Here is a 19,268-nt window from a genome sequence, read left to right on the forward strand (position 1 = left end):
CTGAAATAATCAAAAATAAGTAGAAACAGAAATAATATAACGTTCAACCCAATCTCTTGAAGATAAGTAAAGGATCGAGTTTCTTTCGTCAGATATCAATTCTGATATGTCAATGTCATGGATAGAATTTAATTTAGTTATTGTGTTTCACGGATTTCTTTAAAAACGACAATTGTTTTCCACGACTTAAGGTCTCGATTGACACTTTATACAAATCAAATCCTTTTTCTACTCAGGTTTACAATACAATCTATGTTATATAGTCCTACATGATCTCTGATCTAACTCTACATTATTTCTCATTTAATCTCATTGAATGAAATTTATGATCTTATCTAGCTCTAATCATGACGTCAAGCGTGCACTGTTTGAAGAAGCTAACAGTTCTTGTGTCGGTGATATCTCTAATTAGCTACAGTACTCAAGCTCAACAAATAGGTAATTGTAGTTTGTATCTCAGTGTTTCCCAAACTTTTTCCTGAACGGAACACTTCGCACTTTCTGAGTATTTAGGGGAACACTTTGATTATTTTTTTAGAGATTAATTCATATGGTGATTCACTACTTAAATTATTCAAATAGTTCTTGGAACAACCATTCAGACCTCGCGGAACACTAGGGTTCAGCGGAACACAGTTTGGGAAACACTGGTGTATGTTATTTGAGTAGGAAGACTACTGATTGTATATGGTGAGCTTTTAAGGTAATCAATTGTTTGTATGATGAATCATGAATGATGATTATTGTTTTTATAAAATCGCGAATGATAAGGGACATTTTTTGTTGACACTTGAAAGACGACCACCATAAACGCGTAATTATTTTTATTTGTTTGTTTTTTAATTAATGAGCCGTAGAAAATTATTGGCGGTGTTTGATAGAATTTATGATTTTACCATACAAACACAAAAGACATGTACAATAATCTTCACACTTAAGCTTTTTTTTTTATTCTTTCGCCATATACAGGCTTGCAATCGGGACGGTCACACGAAACTTCAAAAAGAAAAAAAATATTTATAATTGTTTAAAATCAACGAGAACTACAACATGAGTTTGTACACAAAACTTAAATGAAATAATTTAGAAAAACAAGAAAACCATTAAAAATACTTTGAAAACAACTTATACAGCGATTTAAACAACTTATACCGCGATGTTTTTTTCTCTTAATAACTATTATAATGAATGTTAGTTTAAAAAGAATGGGCAATGGAACATTTTTATCCCCCACCCCTTACCCCAGAGAAAGACTGCTGGTTAAGCGAATGTATAGATCTACTACACTTTATAATAGTCCAAATGATAGGCCTTTAATCTAGACTTAGAAGACGATGCGCAACATTTTACTGAACATAAATTTATTAAACTCTTGAATCAATAATGCCTTACATTCAGAAATTCCGGAACGCGATAGTCCTCTAAAAACCGATGTTTGATCTAGATCTAGACCTAAGTCTCTAGCCAAATTAATTTCTACTTTTTAATTTGAACAATTATAGTGATCAAGCTAGAGTTTACCAGGTGTGACCAAGAAAGCTAGTAGCTAATTCTTTTCTCATCAATATATATCAACTTTTAAATTTCTAAGAAAATCGAAAATCGCTTGAGTCATTTTTGAGATCCGTGTCTATGTTCCTGGCTCTACCCTCCCCCTCCCCTGATGTTGTGACTTTAACAGAGGTATTGTAATAAATAACTAGTAAAAACAATAACAAAAAATAAGAAGTACCACAATTCACGACATAAATGGAGTGAGACTGAATATTTGTAATTATTATTCTTCGACTCTAAGTCTTTCTTTTCGTCATTTCGTTCTCTTCTTTATTTTCCTCTTTCAGAAAGCCAATGTCAGTCTACGTTGAGTCTTAAAGGCTGTTTAAAAAAAAGCTAATGTTACTTTTCTGTTTATAACCTTTTCATTTAACATATCACTGATATATCTACATTTCTATCAAATACAGAGTGTCAAAATGTTGGAGTGGGAGATCCTAACAAGTTTGACATAGATAACTTTGAATTTTCATCTCAAGATCCCAATAATGGAATTGAACAAATTCGTTACAATTGTTGTCAAGGTTTGAACATCTTATTTTCTTACATAGTAAATTAAACTTTGGTCTCGTTGTGAAAGCATTATATAGAACATTTCTTAATTCTTGCTTTTGCAATGAATAGTGACTGTATATTTTACAATTCAGCTTTAAATTAATTTTAAGTTACTATTTAAATTTACAGTAAGATGAATAAATATTAACATAAATAAATAACTATATATACATACAGGGTGTGTCAAAATATGTATATTCACTTTAAACTGTTATAGACAATTTTATATATAATAATAATCTTTATTGTCAGTATGGAAATTGGTCTTACAATTTGTGCATAACACCAAGCAAAAAACATTATAACTATAAGAAACCAAAGTGTACATTCACACCAGACTCACTCATAATTTACATGTAACAAAGTTTATAATGATTTGATTGCCAGGGGAACAAAAGAGTGTGAGATAATCAGTATTTGCAGTAAAATTTAGTTTATTGTCTAGGATAGTACTTAGGTATTTAAAGGTTTGCACTATTTCAATAGTCTCTCCAGCTACAGAAACAATATCATTTTCCTTCTATTCCCTACGAAAATCGATTATCATTTCTTTGGGTTTTTTTTTTACATTTAATAATAAAAAATATCTTTACAGTATTTTTCAATTTGTTCTATTTTTCTGAAATACTCATTTACGTCTGAGCTCTCTGAGAGCAGGGCAAGAAGAGCCGCATCATCGGTGAATTTTGTGAAGGAGCAAAAAGGACTATCGGATTGAATATCATTGGTGTACAAAATGAACCACAATGGCGATGTCACAGCCCCCTGGGGCGCCCCTGTGTTAACTATGCTTGCATTTGATATAACATTGTTTACCCAACCCTCTGATTCATTAGCTCAAAGTATTATGTATGGACTAATCTTCAATGCTTTCATCTTTTCAATGAGTAAATGAAGTTCTATAGTGTTAAAAGTTGATGAGAAATCAATAAAGAACAATCTTACATAAGTGTTCGGTAAGTCCAGATGTTTGTAGACACAATTTAAAATATTTAGGATGGCATCGTCTACACCTTTACCCTTTTGGTAAGCAAATTGTAAAGGGTCTCTCTCTCTCTCTCTCTCTCTCTCTCTCTCTCTCTCTATATATATATATATATATATATATATATATATATATATATATATATATATATATACACATATAATATAATATATATATATTCCAGAATCGTATGGTCATGCCTGGTGTCCACAAGTAAATGACCAAAGTCCAAGGCTAGAGATAAAACTACCACAGCCAATTTCAATTGGGGGTCTAATTATACAGAGACCTTCCACAACACCAACCAATCCACTCGCTGACAAATTTATGAAATATTTTAATTTGTATTTTGTTACGTCATCTGATGCGATTGTACAATCCAACAAAGTAAGTATATATATATATATAAAGAGACATTATAATTTATTGATTGAATTATCGCCTTGCACTTTATCTTTTAAGTTGTCATCCACAACAGGCAGTACAATTGAAAGTAAAGTGCTAATTTCTAACAAAAAAACTTATTGTTATACAGAAAATTTAAACAAAAATGAAAGTGATAGTGTTCCAATAGCTGTCAACAGAAATAATAGAAAAAAAAACTGCAACAAAAGAAACATTAAAAATACTTTTAAAAAAATATTAAACGAACTGTTAATGTATCAATTAGTTTGGATCAGTCATATAATTACATTTGTAGTAGAATAAGATCAACAACAAAGAAACTATTTATGTGATTAGAAATATTTTTACGAATAGTTTTTGTTTAGCGCTATTTTAAAAGGGAACGACCTGATTTCGTACTCATGACTCAAGCCTCCTCAAGCCGACATTCTAACCACTTTGCTAGTAAACAGCTAAAGCATCTAGAGGATTGTATGGTTACCGATTGTTTATACCAAACTTACTTCAAAGCGGCGAGCTATAAAACTAATTCATAACTAATTCAGCTTATACCAACAGGCTCAGTCAAGCACAATTTCTTTCCCTTGTTAAAGATATCAAACTAGATAATTATTTACCAATAGTTAATTAACTAATTTGTTAATTTGTATTTGTGATTCTTGTGTTGTCAGGTAAAAGAAATAAATGTGCAAATTTTCAGCTTGATCCGAAATTGGGTGAAATGACGTGTACAACGTTGTACCAGACAAACTGAGTGAGTTGATAGAAGCTTTGTAAAAAAAAAATGTTCCTATTATTTTTAGCGCTCCTTACCTCCTAAAGGGAAAAATTAGCTATTATTATTTTTTTCTTTTTGGTATGTCTATCCGTCTGTCATTCGGCCAAGCATAATCGCAAAAACTAGAACAAGAAAATTCAAATCAGATATGATGTAAAGGTGCAATGGCTTCTATTGATCTACTAAAAGCAAACCATTTTGTTTTTTTTTAGAATTTATTATGCAAGCATTTCTTTTTCCATTTAAAAAATGTTGATTTTTATTTTTCACACAACCAATAGTTTGTGAAAAGACTAATGTAAAGCGCAAAAGTTTTTTTTTTTAACTTTTTAAAAATACAATAAAAATTATTAATTAATAAGCATTCACCTTTACATAAGAAAATTATTTTCTAGTTCAGTACTTCGGAAACGTGTTAATCTGTCAGGAATGCGTTGGACTTGTTACATTCTGACGTTACTTCAGATAGATAGATAATAACGTCCTTGAAGGCGGGCAGGGGTAGAAACAGGAACCATCCAGACAAAAATCGAGTGCACAATTTTTACAAAGCTTATATCAACTCACTCTGTCTGTCTGTCCAGTCTGGTAAAAAAAAAATTCTACTAATTCCCATTTTGGATCAAGCTGAAACTGTGCATAGTTATTCATTGTACCTGGCAAGACAAGAATCAATACAAAATAAAACCAATTAATTAATTATTGGTGATAAATTAATTTGTTTGATATCGAACTAAGGTGAATAAATGCTACTTAATGAGCTATGTAGATGCATATATGAATTTTTATTATGTTTTGATACCTTTTTTCTCAGACTTACCATTCTCAGATCAACTAGAAATTTTGCATAATTATTCATAGACGATGACAAAACACGAATGAATTAAAAAATTAACCAATTAGCTAATCAATTAGTACTGATCAATTAATTTAGTTTTACATGGTAGAAAGGGGGCTAAACCCTGGCATTTTCAGATAAATGGCAGTAATTAGAGTTTCTTTCCCTTAAAAGATTTGTTGTTTTTTTTTAAAGTATTTTTTTTTCTTTTTCTTGTTTGGTATACGCTTTATCTTTGCCATGCACTATTTGTAAACGATTTATCTTGTTCTGATGCATGGGTCAGCATCATGGGCGTAGCCAGGGGGGGGGTTCTTGGGGTTCAAACCCCCCCCGAAATGAAATCCCCCCCCTGCGGGGGGGGGGACGGAATTAAGTGACTGATTTTTGCTTTCATTTTGTTTATTTTAGGTGAGATTTTAATACTAAATCATCACTTACCACAGCACAGCCGAGGCAGTTTTGAGTTAAAAACCCTCTACCAGGGGGTTTTGAGTTTAAATCCCCCTACCAGGGGGTTTTGAGATTTTAAAAACCACTATCAGGGGGTTTTGAGATACAAATCCCTCTACCAGTGGGGCTTTGAGTTTAAAACCCCCTACAGGGGGTTTTGAATTTTAAACCCCCTACCAGAGGTTTTTGCAGTTAACTCCCCCTCTTCTATAAAACAAAAAAAAAATGCAAACAACAATCCCCAAATTCCAACAGCACAGTTGAGGAAGATTTTGATTTTAAAACCCCATCCAAAATTTACGATAACCACATCTTCAATATAAAAAAAGCAAATTACACACTAAAAATTCTATGAGCGTAGCCAAAGGGGTTTTGAGTTTAACCCCCCTCCCCCTTCCAGTTGGGGTTTGAAGCTAAAAAGTACCTCTTCAATATAAAAAAAAGGACATTACACACTATAAAATCTATGAGCGTAGCCAAGGGGGTTTTGAGTTTAAATCCCCCTCCTCCAGATGGCTTTTTCTTTAAAGTTTAAAACCCCTCCAGATGGTTTTGAGTTTAAAATTCCCCTACAGAGCGTTTAGAGTAGAAAACCTCTCTCTTCAATATTATTTTATAGCAAACTACAGTCACCAAATTCTATGATCGTAGCTAAATGGGGTTTTGAATTAAAAACAAAACAAAAAAAAAACCCAGAGATTTTTTAGTTTAAAACCCCTCAACAGATGATTTGACGAAAAAACTTTCCTTTTCGATATAAAATCTAAAGCGAAATACAGGCATGTAATTCCAAGATCGTAGTCAAGAAAGGTTACAAATTTCTACCAGTGGCTTGGGCTCCATTAATTAAGAGTGAATAGTCTTCTGCCGAAATTAAAAATCATTAAATGTGTCTCAACAAAGATGGCTAAGACAGATTTTAGGAGTCAGTCATAGAGATCGGGTCTAAATCAAAGAAATCATATGCCGAACTGGGAGTCGAATCCTTAGTAAGGTTGTGACAGAGCGTCGCATGAGGTTTTGCGGGACATGTTTTCCGACAAAATGAATTACGCAAAATAAGAGTTGCTGAAACAGCTTGCCGGAAAATGCGCCGAACGGCGCGAGAGGGTCTAAGTCAGTAAGAATAGCACATTAGGTTTTTGAAATAAAACTTTTTAATAGCAAGATAATACACTGTAGATACCTCAGAATATGCATTTTGTTGGCTTTCAATACCAGAAATAGTGCTCGGTGGTGGGGCTTCGCCCCGCGCTGGGGGAGCGCTGCGAACTCCCCCAGACCCCTTTGCTAGCAAGGGCGGGGAGTCTACAATAAACAATAAACGTCTTCCGAAAAGGTCAGAATGTAGTAAAGATTAATTATGTACACACACACACACACACACATATATATATATATATATATATATATATATATATATATATATATATATATATATATATATATATATATATTCCCCCAGACCCCTTTGCTAGCAAGGGCGGGGAGTCTACAATAAACAATAAACGTCTTCCGAAAAGGTCAGAATGTAGTAAAGATTAATTATGTACACACACACACACACACACACACACACACACATATATATATATATATATATATATATATATATATATATATATATATATATATATAAATTTTCCGCGGGGGGGGGGGGGGGAGGGGGGAGGTCGGGGGGGGGATCCCTCCCCAAAACCCTCCCCGAAAAAAAATCCTGGCTACGCCCATGGTCAGCATAACCTTAAGTATGAGTTAAAGAAAAGTAGACAAATTAATGTTTTACATGTCTTCGCATGACTTGCACAGTTGTGTGCAATATTTACTTTCCTTCTTTCAGATTGCGGAGGGAATCGCCAATACAAGTGTACATGAAACAACACTTACGTTCTATCCTCTTATAGTAAAACACATCACCATAGAGCCGAAAGAATGGGAAAAACAAGCTTGCTTCCGACTCGAACTTCTAGAATGCTATGTCATTAGTAAGTAAAAAAAAATAGCCGAAGTCTAGTGGATAAATCTAATATGTCTGTTAGGTATAAAGTTCTATGTTGTTTAGCATTTGTGAGATGTTTACAACCCCATCTGTAACGGACGACATAGAAGGTCTAGCAGGGATAGAAGAAGACATTAACTGACTTGGTGATGCACATCGACAAGACTTCTGCAGCATATGGTATGAAAATGAATGCCGAAAAAACACAAATTATGACCAATAGCCAACAGTGCTTTCAAAGGAACATCAGTATAATTGGCAAAAAGCTGACAAGTGTAAGTAGTTTTAAATACCTTGGATCTATTGTCTCAGATGAAGGAACAAAACTACAGGCCAGATTTGCACAGTCCACACCAGCACTCGCAAAGCTCAAAACAATCTGGAAAGACAAGGACATATCCCTCGACAATAAAACCACTGACGCTCTCCCTGTTCATGGCCATATACTTATATGATTGCGAGGCTTGGACGTGACTTTGCTGCTAGAGAGGAGGATCCTAGCAATGGAATTGAGATGCTACAAAAAGATCCTAGGTATCACTTACAAAGAACTCAAAAATGAAGAGATTAGAAACAGGATTAATACAGCGATTGGACCTCACGATGACTAGCTAACAAGTGTCAAAAAATGCAAACTTAAACTCTATGGCCACATTACAAGGTCCTCAGGGCTCTCAAAGACCTTCCTTGAGGGAACAGAACCAGAAAAAAGAAGAGGCAGACAGAGAAAGCGATGAGAAGACAACAAAAAATGGACAGGCCTGTCATTAAAAGAAAATCTAACTCCAACTGACCCTGACCTTGACCATAAAACTTTAACTACCTTCCTTATAATCTCGTCCCCGAAACCTCAATAACGCTATACGCGCGTTTTTTTTTTTTGTGACCTTAGCTATCTCACGCTCATGGATCATGTGACGTCACGTTCTCGAGGCTAGCCTTGACCTTGTGTCCTGCCTACACGCTAATGCGTGTAAAAATATTATTTTAAGTAGCAGAAATTATTCATTTTGTAAAGGTCTATATTATTCAAAAATTAATTTAACATTTGATAAAAAAAATACGCTAGCCCCAACGCATTATTTACATATGAGTATTATTATTAAAACATTTTTAATGATCTATTTTTGACTTAATCAATAATAATACTTTAAAATTACGTCATAATTTGTTTCCAAGCCTTTAGATTTGTGACGTCATTCCATAACATATGTTATATGTATCCTTAATTAAAATAGTCAACAAATGATCTGAAAAACATAATGAATTTATATTTTGCATTTCAAATATATTGCTAGATTTTTTTGGTAACCCTATTTTCATACAAAGGCATTTTTTTTTTACTATCAGCAGCACAAGCAACACCAGCAACACCTCCACCACTAACAACTACGACGACGGTAACAACTACCACAACATTGATTACAACAACTGAGAAGGGTAATGTACAACACGTTTATGTTATAACAATATTGGAATTTACTTATCAACAAGAAAAATATACTTTTTTTTCTTCAACCAAAAAAAAAAAAAATTGGTTGCTAGCCAATTTATTACTAGTCCCAAAAATTTTTTGCCATTCGAAAATAATCTTACTGTACTGTTTATATAGATAAGCGTAGATTATGATGATGTGTTTGTCTGCTTAAGATAATGTCAACAAACGTTATAAAAAAAAAAGCTAGTAGACGTTTAACGGAAATAACTTGCAAATAATGTTAAAATTACAGGAACGTGGAATGGTTTGTTCTAAATAAACATAATAGTTTTGACATACGCTGCCCCCAATAGACTGAGATGGGAACTTTAATAAATCCTTTTTGATTTTGTTCTTACTTGAGTCAGCCAGGAAAAAACAAATAATTTGGCAGAATTCAAGTCATTGATTAAGATGCATCACTAAATTGACCTAGGGACACGCATAGGATGTAATTATCTTTTTTTTTTAAGTAATGTCTGTATTTTATATAATTTAATGATATTTATAAGAAGCATTTTAATGTATTATTTAAATATTAAAAAATTTTATTGAGTATATTGTTATAAACCTGGTGGTGGCACAGAGAGGGGTAGTGGTGTGAGTATAGTCAGCCGACGCAAATCGCCCCAGGCCAGCGTTAGACGAGCGGTCAACCGTGACGAGTTACGACGGTCAGCCGAAACGAGTGTGAACAGGACGGTTCGGGAAGAATCGGCGTCGTGAACAGAGCTCAGGAGCGTCACGACAGATGTAGTCATGTGACGAAGCTAGAAACGTCGAGCGATGTTCCGTCCGGTTCTAGAAGGCCAATAGGGACCAGTGGCGTAGCTACCAATGTGCGGGTGGTGCGGGCCGCACAGGGCACCAAGTGGAGAGGGGCACCAAGATTCCCCCAGTGTGTATTAATTTCCTATTTCCGTGAGCTTTTCAGTAAAAACGACTAATTGTATGGACACGAACAAACTTAAACTACTGTATTTTAAACATGAACTAACGATTTATAAACTAGTCATGTCGCTATTTTGTTTCATCTCCTTGACTATTTCTTCCATACAATGTAAGCTATAGAACAGTTTGACTCTAATTTACTAGATTTATTTCGGACACACGGTACATGTTGTCGCCCCTTTTATAGCGCTCATAGGCTGTAAGTACCGCCCTCTCCCTCTTTAAATGTAAAGGGGCCTCGTTTGTTAAGATTTCAGCAGCGTTTGTTGGGCTTGTCCGAAAGGTGCCACAAATGAACCTTAGTGCCTGTGATTGTACTCGGTCGAGTGATTCGAGGGCAGTTTTACTAGCATATACTTGAGCTGTACTCAATGTGTGATCTGACTGCCCCTAAGTACAATGTGCGTAGCATGTAACCTTTGGCACCCCACTTTGTGCTGGCCAGCTTTCTTAGTAACACTAACTTCTCCGAGGCTTTTCTTTCAACTTCCTGGACGTGCTGGAGCATTGACAACTTTCTATCCAGGGTCACCCCTAGATATTTTGGCGTGTTTTCACGTTGGAGTCGCAGCCCACTAAGTTGAAGCTCGAATGGAGCCTTAAGAATGTCGATCCATAGGCTGAACAGGGACCAGGTCGTTTTGGCAATGTTTATCTGAATCTGTCATTTGTCGCAATACGAGGAGATGGTTTGGAGGTCTGCTTGTAATGCCGCCTGTATTTGGTCGGCTTTCTTGCCGGTTGACCAGAGGACAATGTCATCCGCATAAAGCAGTTTCTTTGACCGCAGTGAGGTGCGTTTCTTAAATTTCTTAAGTCTAAAGAAGCATCGAGACAATTTCAAGTCACATCATTGCCAGAGTCCACCGACTATAGGCGAGCTGTTAATGGGTATGAATTAACTGAACAATTAAAAGCAACAAAGCAAGATGAGACGGTTATCATTGAATTCAGAAAAAAAGGATGAGGCCGACATCGTGAAAAGAAGAAAATACTTCAATACCGCAGGTTCTAGAGATTAAAGGACAGCACACAAGCATGTCCTCAAAAATTCATACTGAAGAAGCTGAAACATCAGACAGTGTAAACAATACAGAAAGCAGGATAATAAACTCTAGACTGAACGACATTGGAGATTGGCCTGATGTCATCACAGATAATATTCGCATCATGGGCGTAGCCAGGATTTTTTTTCGGGGAGGGTTTTGGGGAGGGATCCCCCCCCCCCGACCTCCCCCCTCCCCCCCCCCCCCCCCCGCGGAAAATTTATATATATATATATGTGTGTGTGTGTGTGTGTGTGTGTGTGTGTGTGTGTGTGTGTGTGTGTGTGTGTACATAATTAATCTTTACTACATTCTGACCTTTTCGGAAGACGTTTATTGTTTATTGTAGACTCCCCGCCCTTGCTAGCAAAGGGGTCTGGGGGAATATATATATATATATATATATATATATATATATATATATATATATATATATATATATATATATATATATATATATATATATGTGTGTGTGTGTGTGTGTACATAATTAATCTTTACTACATTCTGACCTTTTCGGAAGACGTTTATTGTTTATTGTAGACTCCCCGCCCTTGCTAGCAAAGGGGTCTGGGGGAGTTCGCAGCGCTCCCCCAGCGCGGGGCGAAGCCCCACCACCGAGCACTATTTCTGGTATTGAAAGCCAACCAAATGCATATTCTGAGGTATCTACAGTGTATTATCTTGCTATTAAAAAGTTTTATTTCAAAAACCTAATGTGCTATTCTTACTGACTTAGACCCTCTCGCGCCGTTCGGCGCATTTTCCGGCAAGCTGTTTCAGCAACTCTTATTTTGCGTAATTCATTTTGTCGGAAAACATGTCCCGCAAAACCTCATGCGACGCTCTGTCACAACCTTACTAAGGATTCGACTCCCAGTTCGGCATATGATTTCTTTGATTTAGACCCGATCTCTATGACTGACTCCTAAAATCTGTCTTAGCCATCTTTGTTGAGACACATTTAATGATTTTTAATTTCGGCAGAAGACTATTCACTCTTAATTAATGGAGCCCAAGCCACTGGTAGAAATTTGTAACCTTTCTTGACTACGCTCTTGGAATTACATGCCTGTATTTCGCTTTAGATTTTATATCGAAAAGGAAAGTTTTTTCGTCAAATCATCTGTTGAGGGGTTTTAAACTAAAAAATCTCTGGGTTTTTTTTTTGTTTTGTTTTTAATTCAAAACCCCATTTAGCTACGATCATAGAATTTGGTGACTGTAGTTTGCTTTAAAATAATATTGAAGAGAGAGGTTTTCTACTCTAAACGCTCTGTAGGGGAATTTTTAACTCAAAACCATCTAGAGGGGTTTTAAACTTTAAAGAAAAAGCCATCTGGAGGAGGGGGATTTAAACTCAAAACCCCCTTGGCTACGCTCATAGATTTTATAGTGTGTAATGTCCTTTTTTTTTATATTGAAGAGGTACTTTTTAGCTTCAAACCCCAACTGGAAGGGGGAGGGGGGTTAAACTCAAAACCCCTTTGGCTACGCTCATAGAATTTTTAGTGTGTAATTTGCTTTTTTTATATTGAAGATGTGGTTATCGTAAATTTTGGATGGGGTTTTAAAATCAAAATCTTCCTCAACTGTGCTGTTGGAATTTGGGGATTGTTGTTTGCATTTTTTTTTTGTTTTATAGAAGAGGGGGAGTTAACTGCAAAAACCTCTGGTAGGGGGTTTAAAATTCAAAACCCCCTGTAGGGGGTTTTAAACTCAAAGCCCCACTGGTAGAGGGATTTGTATCTCAAAACCCCCTGATAGTGGTTTTTAAAATCTCAAAACCCCCTGGTAGGGGGATTTAAACTCAAAACCCCCTGGTAGAGGGTTTTTAACTCAAAACTGCCTCGGCTGTGCTGTGGTAAGTGATGATTTAGTATTAAAATCTCACCTAAAATAAACAAAATGAAAGCAAAAATCAGTCACTTAATTCCGTCCCCCCCCCCGCAGGGGGGGGATTTCATTTCGGGGGGGGGTTTGAACCCCAAGAACCCCCCCTGGCTACGCCCATGATTCGCATACACCTTTTCACTCAAGGATCTGAAACAGTTCAGCGTATGGACAGTCAATTCAGAGAGGCGTATAGACATCAAGAATCAGCAAAAGGAAAGGCTAGAAAGCTTTCAAAGGCTTGGTTTTTCCGGCAAATGTCAAACGGCGAGAAAGTTCTTAGAAAGTGGATGTTGTATTCGCCAAAAAAAAATATTATTATTTTGCTTCCCCTGCATGCTCTTTTCAACAAGATCAAGTACCAAATCTTCATTTAAATCCAAAGATGGATTCAATGAGTGGTGGAGGTTATCCCCGAAAATAGAAAAACATGAGACCAGCAGAGCTCACATTCAGTCATCGCTTGCTTGGAGGGAACTTGAAGTTTGCCTGAGAGTAGGGAACAATATTGACAACAAGGCCCAAGATTTGATTATACAAGAGACGAAAACCTGGAGAGTTAGTAAAATTACTATCAAAGTACGATCCACTCTTGAGGGAGCATGTGCTTCGAACTAAGCTTTGTTCCATATCGAATATATACATGTCTCCACAAATACAAAATGAATTTATCACAATATTGGGGGATCACGCTAAAAAAACAAATCATACAGCAAGTAAAACAAGCCAAATATTTCTCTATTATTTTTGACAGTACACCTGACATCTCAGAGCTGGATCAAATTTCCCAAATTTTACGGTATGTTGTCATGGAGAATGACAGGGTGCAGGTTCCTGAGTCTTTTGTTGACTTCATCGACACAAAGGCTATGATAATGCTGCGGTCATGAAAGGTCATTAAGGTCATGAAAGAATTAACAATATTTGATTAATGAATAGGCCTACATATTATTTTGAAAAAAAAGTAAGGTTTTGCAATGTTATTAATTAGTTAGTTGTTTTGTGTTTTTTTTTGGGGGGGGGGGGGCATCAAGATGAGGTACCGCACCAGGCATCATATACTCTAGCTACGCCACTGATAGGGTTCCTTTATAAAGAACGGAGGTTCACGACAGAAGGTTCACGACAGGGGCTCTGAACACGGTCAACTACAGCACAGTTCAACGGTGTGGTTCTGCACGGAGCATTACGACGGTTCAGTGCGGAGTACTGTCAAGTACAGTTGAGACGACCGGCGTCTTGATCTTGGTCTGTGATCGAGTCCGACACAACGAGCCTAGTGTGTGCAAGCCCGGAACGAGACGGAGAGGCCAGCGCAAGAGTTGATACGGCGGAACGGTGTTATCGGAGAGATATTTTTACAGTGTACGTGCTGCCAATTGTACAGTATTGGCTGTTATTTATTCAACTATTAAAGTGTTACGTTACTTTGGAGCCCTGAGTTGTCAAGTTCTTTAAGTTGGTGTATGGTGCAGTTTGCAGAGAGCCTGGATAGTGAGATTCGTAACAATATTAAGGATTGAGATTTGCATAGATAATTGAGTTTAATTTTTTGTCGTTCTTACAGTAACTTTACCCCCAGTCCCTAATGCTAATTGGAGTTTAATAGACTTCACTCAAGACTTCGTTATTTCTAACGGGTTCAACTTGTCTCTCGTTGGTCAACCAAATACTAACAGCAGTGGCATACATTTAGAAACTAGCAGTCAGTTTATACAGGTAAGTGAATATACAGGCTTTCAGTTTATATAGATAAGGAGTAAGCAGAAATTCAATAAAAGTTTGTGAGTAAGATACACAACTTTAAGTGTGTGTGTGTGTGTGGTATTTACTAATTTAGAAATAACAAACTTTATATTAAACTTTAAATTTATTTATCAGGCATACGATGTAATTATCTTTTTTTTTTAAAAGTAACTTATGTAATATACCAGATAAGATAAGATATCAATAGAACGCCTTCTCTTGTTCTTTTCAAAAATTCATATTTTAAGACATTTTTAAAGATATATTCTCTAATGTTTATTTGATTGTTTCTGCAACAATAATAAATTATGTACCAATAGCTTTCACAACTTTCCTTAGATTACAGATTCAAGCATTAAATGCCTGACTAACCCAACTAATTGCCAAGCAGGGTTCACCATAAGTTTGGTTATAAAAATAACTACTCTAGTGGAAGGGAGTATCCTATTTACAAGTGGTGGGGACAAGCCTGATCAGCCCGGTATCACATTTATTTACAGGTAATGTACCATTTATTGTTGTTATGTAGGCTACAAGACAATTAATAATTTCGCATGATCTTAAACTCTATATTTTTAATTGTTAAATGCCATGGGACCACATCGTTCTTATAATGAGCCAAATGTAATTAGAGACTGAATACTTCTTCCTTCTCTTTCGTCTCCATCTAGCCAACATTTGGCTGCTTAGCTTCTTAAGCTTTTGTTTTAAGCCTGTCATGACATGACAGCTCGGACTCTTAGCATTCTCAATAATGCAATGAACAAAGTTATTGGGGGTCTTATTTTGCTTCCCAATGGCCGAATCGTCGATCGTTTCCACAAGGGCGCCACGTTGAGGGCCCACGCTTCTCAGCCATAATAGACTACCTAGCAGGTTTAAACCAATTTAAATCTTAATTTTTGATGAAGCAATTGTCAATAAATTTCAAATAGATCATGTTGCTTTAACTTGTAATTATTTTCCATAATGATATTAATTGTGTTGTTTGTCATTGAAAGAAAAAATTCAATTTACAGTTTCACACTAACTAATGATACAATTGCATGTATTTCAGATTTGGGCAGATTCACGTGGTAGTGAGTACATCAACACTCTCCTGGTACATCTCTCTGTCACATACACAGATACTTTCGTGGTACAACAAATTTACAACAATCTATGTCTCATGGAGTGTTCAACAAAATTTACAGCTGATAGTAGATGAGGTAAAGTTACAACTATATTCTATATCATGTAGGTACTATTTTAATTGTGTCAACAAATTATAGATGAGAATTATAGACTTAAATGTAAATAAAATCAATCAATCTGTCTATCTATCTATATCAATCAATCAATCAATCAATATCAATCCATCAAACTATCTATATCAATCAATCTGTTTTATATCTATCCATCTATCTCATTCAATCATCAATCAATCAATCTCAATCAATCAATATATATAAATCAATCTATATAAATCAATCATCACTCAATCTATCTGAATCAATCTATCAATATATATATATTAAAATGGCTTGCGAAAGAGATTACAAAGACCCCTTCACATATGAGCCCCTAGAAAAAAATACCACCAAATCTTTGTAGTAAGAAAAACACCGGGGCAGAGCGGTACAAAAACTCGTTCGTACCTCACTTGGTCAGACTCTATCACCGCCACTCATTGATCAGGGAACATGGAATGCACCAAGATACCTGTGTGTAGTCGCTGAATGAACTCTTTACGTTGTGTCTGTTGTATTTATGTGTATGTTTCTGTTGTGTTGTCTTTATATGAGAAACGAGTCCTTGTAATCACAACAAATTTCCGTAAGGATCAATAAAGCAGTCTTAGTCTTAGTCTTAGTCTTAGAGCATTTGGCTGCATTTTGAGCTTCAGAAATGCATTTATCCGGTGTTTACAATGCAATACTTCCCCTAATAAGAAGAATGCATGTTAAATACTGAAAGATGAGAGTTATTCAAAGCAGTAGACTATTATTGTTTGTTAAAATTTAAAATCATCGTCGTGTTCAGCCAATCGTGCTCAACGAATGGTCTTGACTTGGGCAAACTCAATTTGCGCTTATGAATAGGATGTCTACAGAAAGATGCCCATCACTCTGGATAACATTGAACCCCGTTGGGGGGGGGGGGAGGGCGCACATCACAATTTTAAAAAACATTTACGTTTAACGTTTTGCAGGCGATGTAAAGTGTAACGTTTATGACATTTTGATTCATTTAAACCAAAATTATATATACCGAAACAAAGCAAAAAAAATATATTAAAAAAACGTAGATGTTTATATGGTAGGCTAATACCAGGGTCCGTTTATTCTTTTAAAAAATCGATTCTCTATGGTGTACATTTCTATAAATGCTGTTTCACTTCTCGCACTTTCTACCGATGCATTGATGAAGACACGTATTATTATTATTATTTTGCTTTGTCTTATAAAAGACCATGTCTCTAAAGATTAAGTTGTGTTGAAAAAAGAAGTAGGCTATAGATTACACAACAATAGACAAACAACTACCATTAGTGTCATATCGAAGGCAACAAGACTACTTCTGTGATACGTTTGCTATGCGTATCAAAACCAAAGCTACCCTGTTAGCAAGAAAGCCAAGACGAAAAATAAGCTTTTAAATTTTGAAAAAACGATCAAGCAAAGACAACTCAAATAATTGTTTCTACTACGTTTTCTAGTCGAAAAAAAACAACAACCCTGTCTCTTGAAAATAAATCTTGTAGGATAAAGAATTATTTTCTAAAAAGAAAAAGGAAAAATGTAAGCGAATTGTGAAACATATCTATTCTGATTGCCAGGTTCTTGTAGCGGAGGCATTGTTTCCATTAAGTCATAGTGTGACGTCGGCAATTACAAACAGTTTGATTATTGGTGGCAACACTGTACAATGTATTGTCAGCAGCATTAAGATCTGGCTGGTCCACATCTTCATTCTTATAAACCAAAGCATTGTATCTTGCCAATGTAAGTCTATCTTGTTTTGTATACATAGAAGTCTAATTCATAAAGCGCTGATTGTGAGTGTGTATGTGTTTCGTGTGTGAATGGTGTTCGTATTTGTATCTATATTGTCATTGTACAGTAGTTTTGTAGTCTAAATGAATTTCCATTTGATTGGACCAATAAAAATTTTCTTATCTTATCTTATTATATATATAATATAATATTATATATATATATATATATATATATATATATATGTATATATATATATATATATATAATCTGGATTGTCTCTAGATATCACTGTCTTTTTCTAGGCAACTTCGGATCTACAACCACCAGAACCAGTACCACACGTCCACCTACAACCACACCTCTTATAACATCAACGTCAAGGCTACCAACCACTGTTCTCTTTCCAACCTCCACACCTGGAACAGATTGTAACTTTGGTTGTATACCACAAGGTAATTTCATTATTGTAAGGACTCAATATTTCATATAATTGTTATTCAAATTGTCCCAACAAATAGAGCTCGTTTCTACATCACTTTCTTAAGTTTTATACCAGTCACGTGGTACACAGGGCCAGGTTTCAGTGCAGAGTAGTGGAGGAGGCTGAAACCCATAAACAAAAAGGAAAAAGGGTTACGAACTCTAAAAATTAAATATAAGCATAAACAAAATGAGTTATAGCCCTTGGAAACCATTTTCTTTTGACCAAAAAAAAAAAAATTTAAGTAAAAGTTTTTGTCAAAAACTAAGTCTAAATTATTTCTTTTTTTTTGACGGAAAAGAAATGTCTATATTAATGTATTTATTTTAATGATCTAATTCCTAAACATGAAAAAAAAATCTATTTCTGAAAAAAAAATATTCTCATAGCTGTGCACTATAAGCATTCTAAACAACATATATAGGCCTACATCTAACTACTTTTAATAAGCATCTATACATATTGGCTCTGATAAAGTTTGTGAAACCTTTAGCCATTTACAAAAATGATCATGAGGAAAATAATTGAAGGTAACTGAAAACTATGACTATGCTTCGTTAGTTAGTGAACAAATAAAAGTCTCGCAGAGCACAATTGTATGCACCCTATTCACCATATATATATTTGGTAAGTGTAAAGTTCAAGCTAAAATGTATCTTTCAGTAATTGCTTATTTTGTTAGTTCACTTGATCATCAAAGAAACGTTTATGATATCTCTTCATTTTTTGGCTTCCTGCATAAAGTAGAACCATTTCATTTGAATGAGACTGAAGCAGCTTCTTCACATGATGACGGTTTAATGAACTTCTGCGATTGCAGCATTTTTTATGAACCATATCAGCAGATAAGAAAAAAATAAAAGCATTTAGCATAATATCTAAAAATGTTGAGGCACAATAAAGTTTCTGATTTGTTTTCCAGTGGGCTCAATCATCTTTAGAAGCATTGATGTTAAGGGGGACAAGATAGTCTGGAAAATGCAATGCAGAAAATCCAAGTTTTCCTAGAGAATGTTAAGAAACTGAATGGCCAATAAGAGATTTAAATTCATGACTATAATAAATATTGAGTATATATATACCCTCAGGGTGTATTACTTCAATAAGTGAATGATATGCTTTTGCGAAG

The 19,268-nt window shown here is 35.3% G+C and overlaps 1 protein-coding gene across 1 annotated transcript in view; it reads left to right on the plus strand.

Moving 5' to 3' along the window:
- Nucleotides 1–19,268, plus strand: part of LOC106071503 (mucin-2-like) — a 58,721-nt gene that overhangs the window by 5,912 nt on the left and 33,541 nt on the right. Inside the window, exons 2-11 of the mRNA XM_013231627.2 lie at nucleotides 340–438; nucleotides 1,965–2,078; nucleotides 3,279–3,481; nucleotides 7,409–7,553; nucleotides 8,918–9,007; nucleotides 14,502–14,653; nucleotides 15,020–15,180; nucleotides 15,738–15,888; nucleotides 17,499–17,664; nucleotides 17,961–18,110. Coding sequence (XP_013087081.2) covers nucleotides 348–438; nucleotides 1,965–2,078; nucleotides 3,279–3,481; nucleotides 7,409–7,553; nucleotides 8,918–9,007; nucleotides 14,502–14,653; nucleotides 15,020–15,180; nucleotides 15,738–15,888; nucleotides 17,499–17,664; nucleotides 17,961–18,110 — 1,423 coding nt within the window. The 5' untranslated portion in view covers nucleotides 340–347. The remainder of the gene's footprint in view (nucleotides 1–339; nucleotides 439–1,964; nucleotides 2,079–3,278; nucleotides 3,482–7,408; nucleotides 7,554–8,917; nucleotides 9,008–14,501; nucleotides 14,654–15,019; nucleotides 15,181–15,737; nucleotides 15,889–17,498; nucleotides 17,665–17,960; nucleotides 18,111–19,268) is intronic.

Source organism: Biomphalaria glabrata, chromosome 1, assembly GCF_947242115.1.
Source record: "Biomphalaria glabrata chromosome 1, xgBioGlab47.1, whole genome shotgun sequence".
Lineage (NCBI taxonomy): Eukaryota > Metazoa > Mollusca > Gastropoda > Planorbidae > Biomphalaria > Biomphalaria glabrata.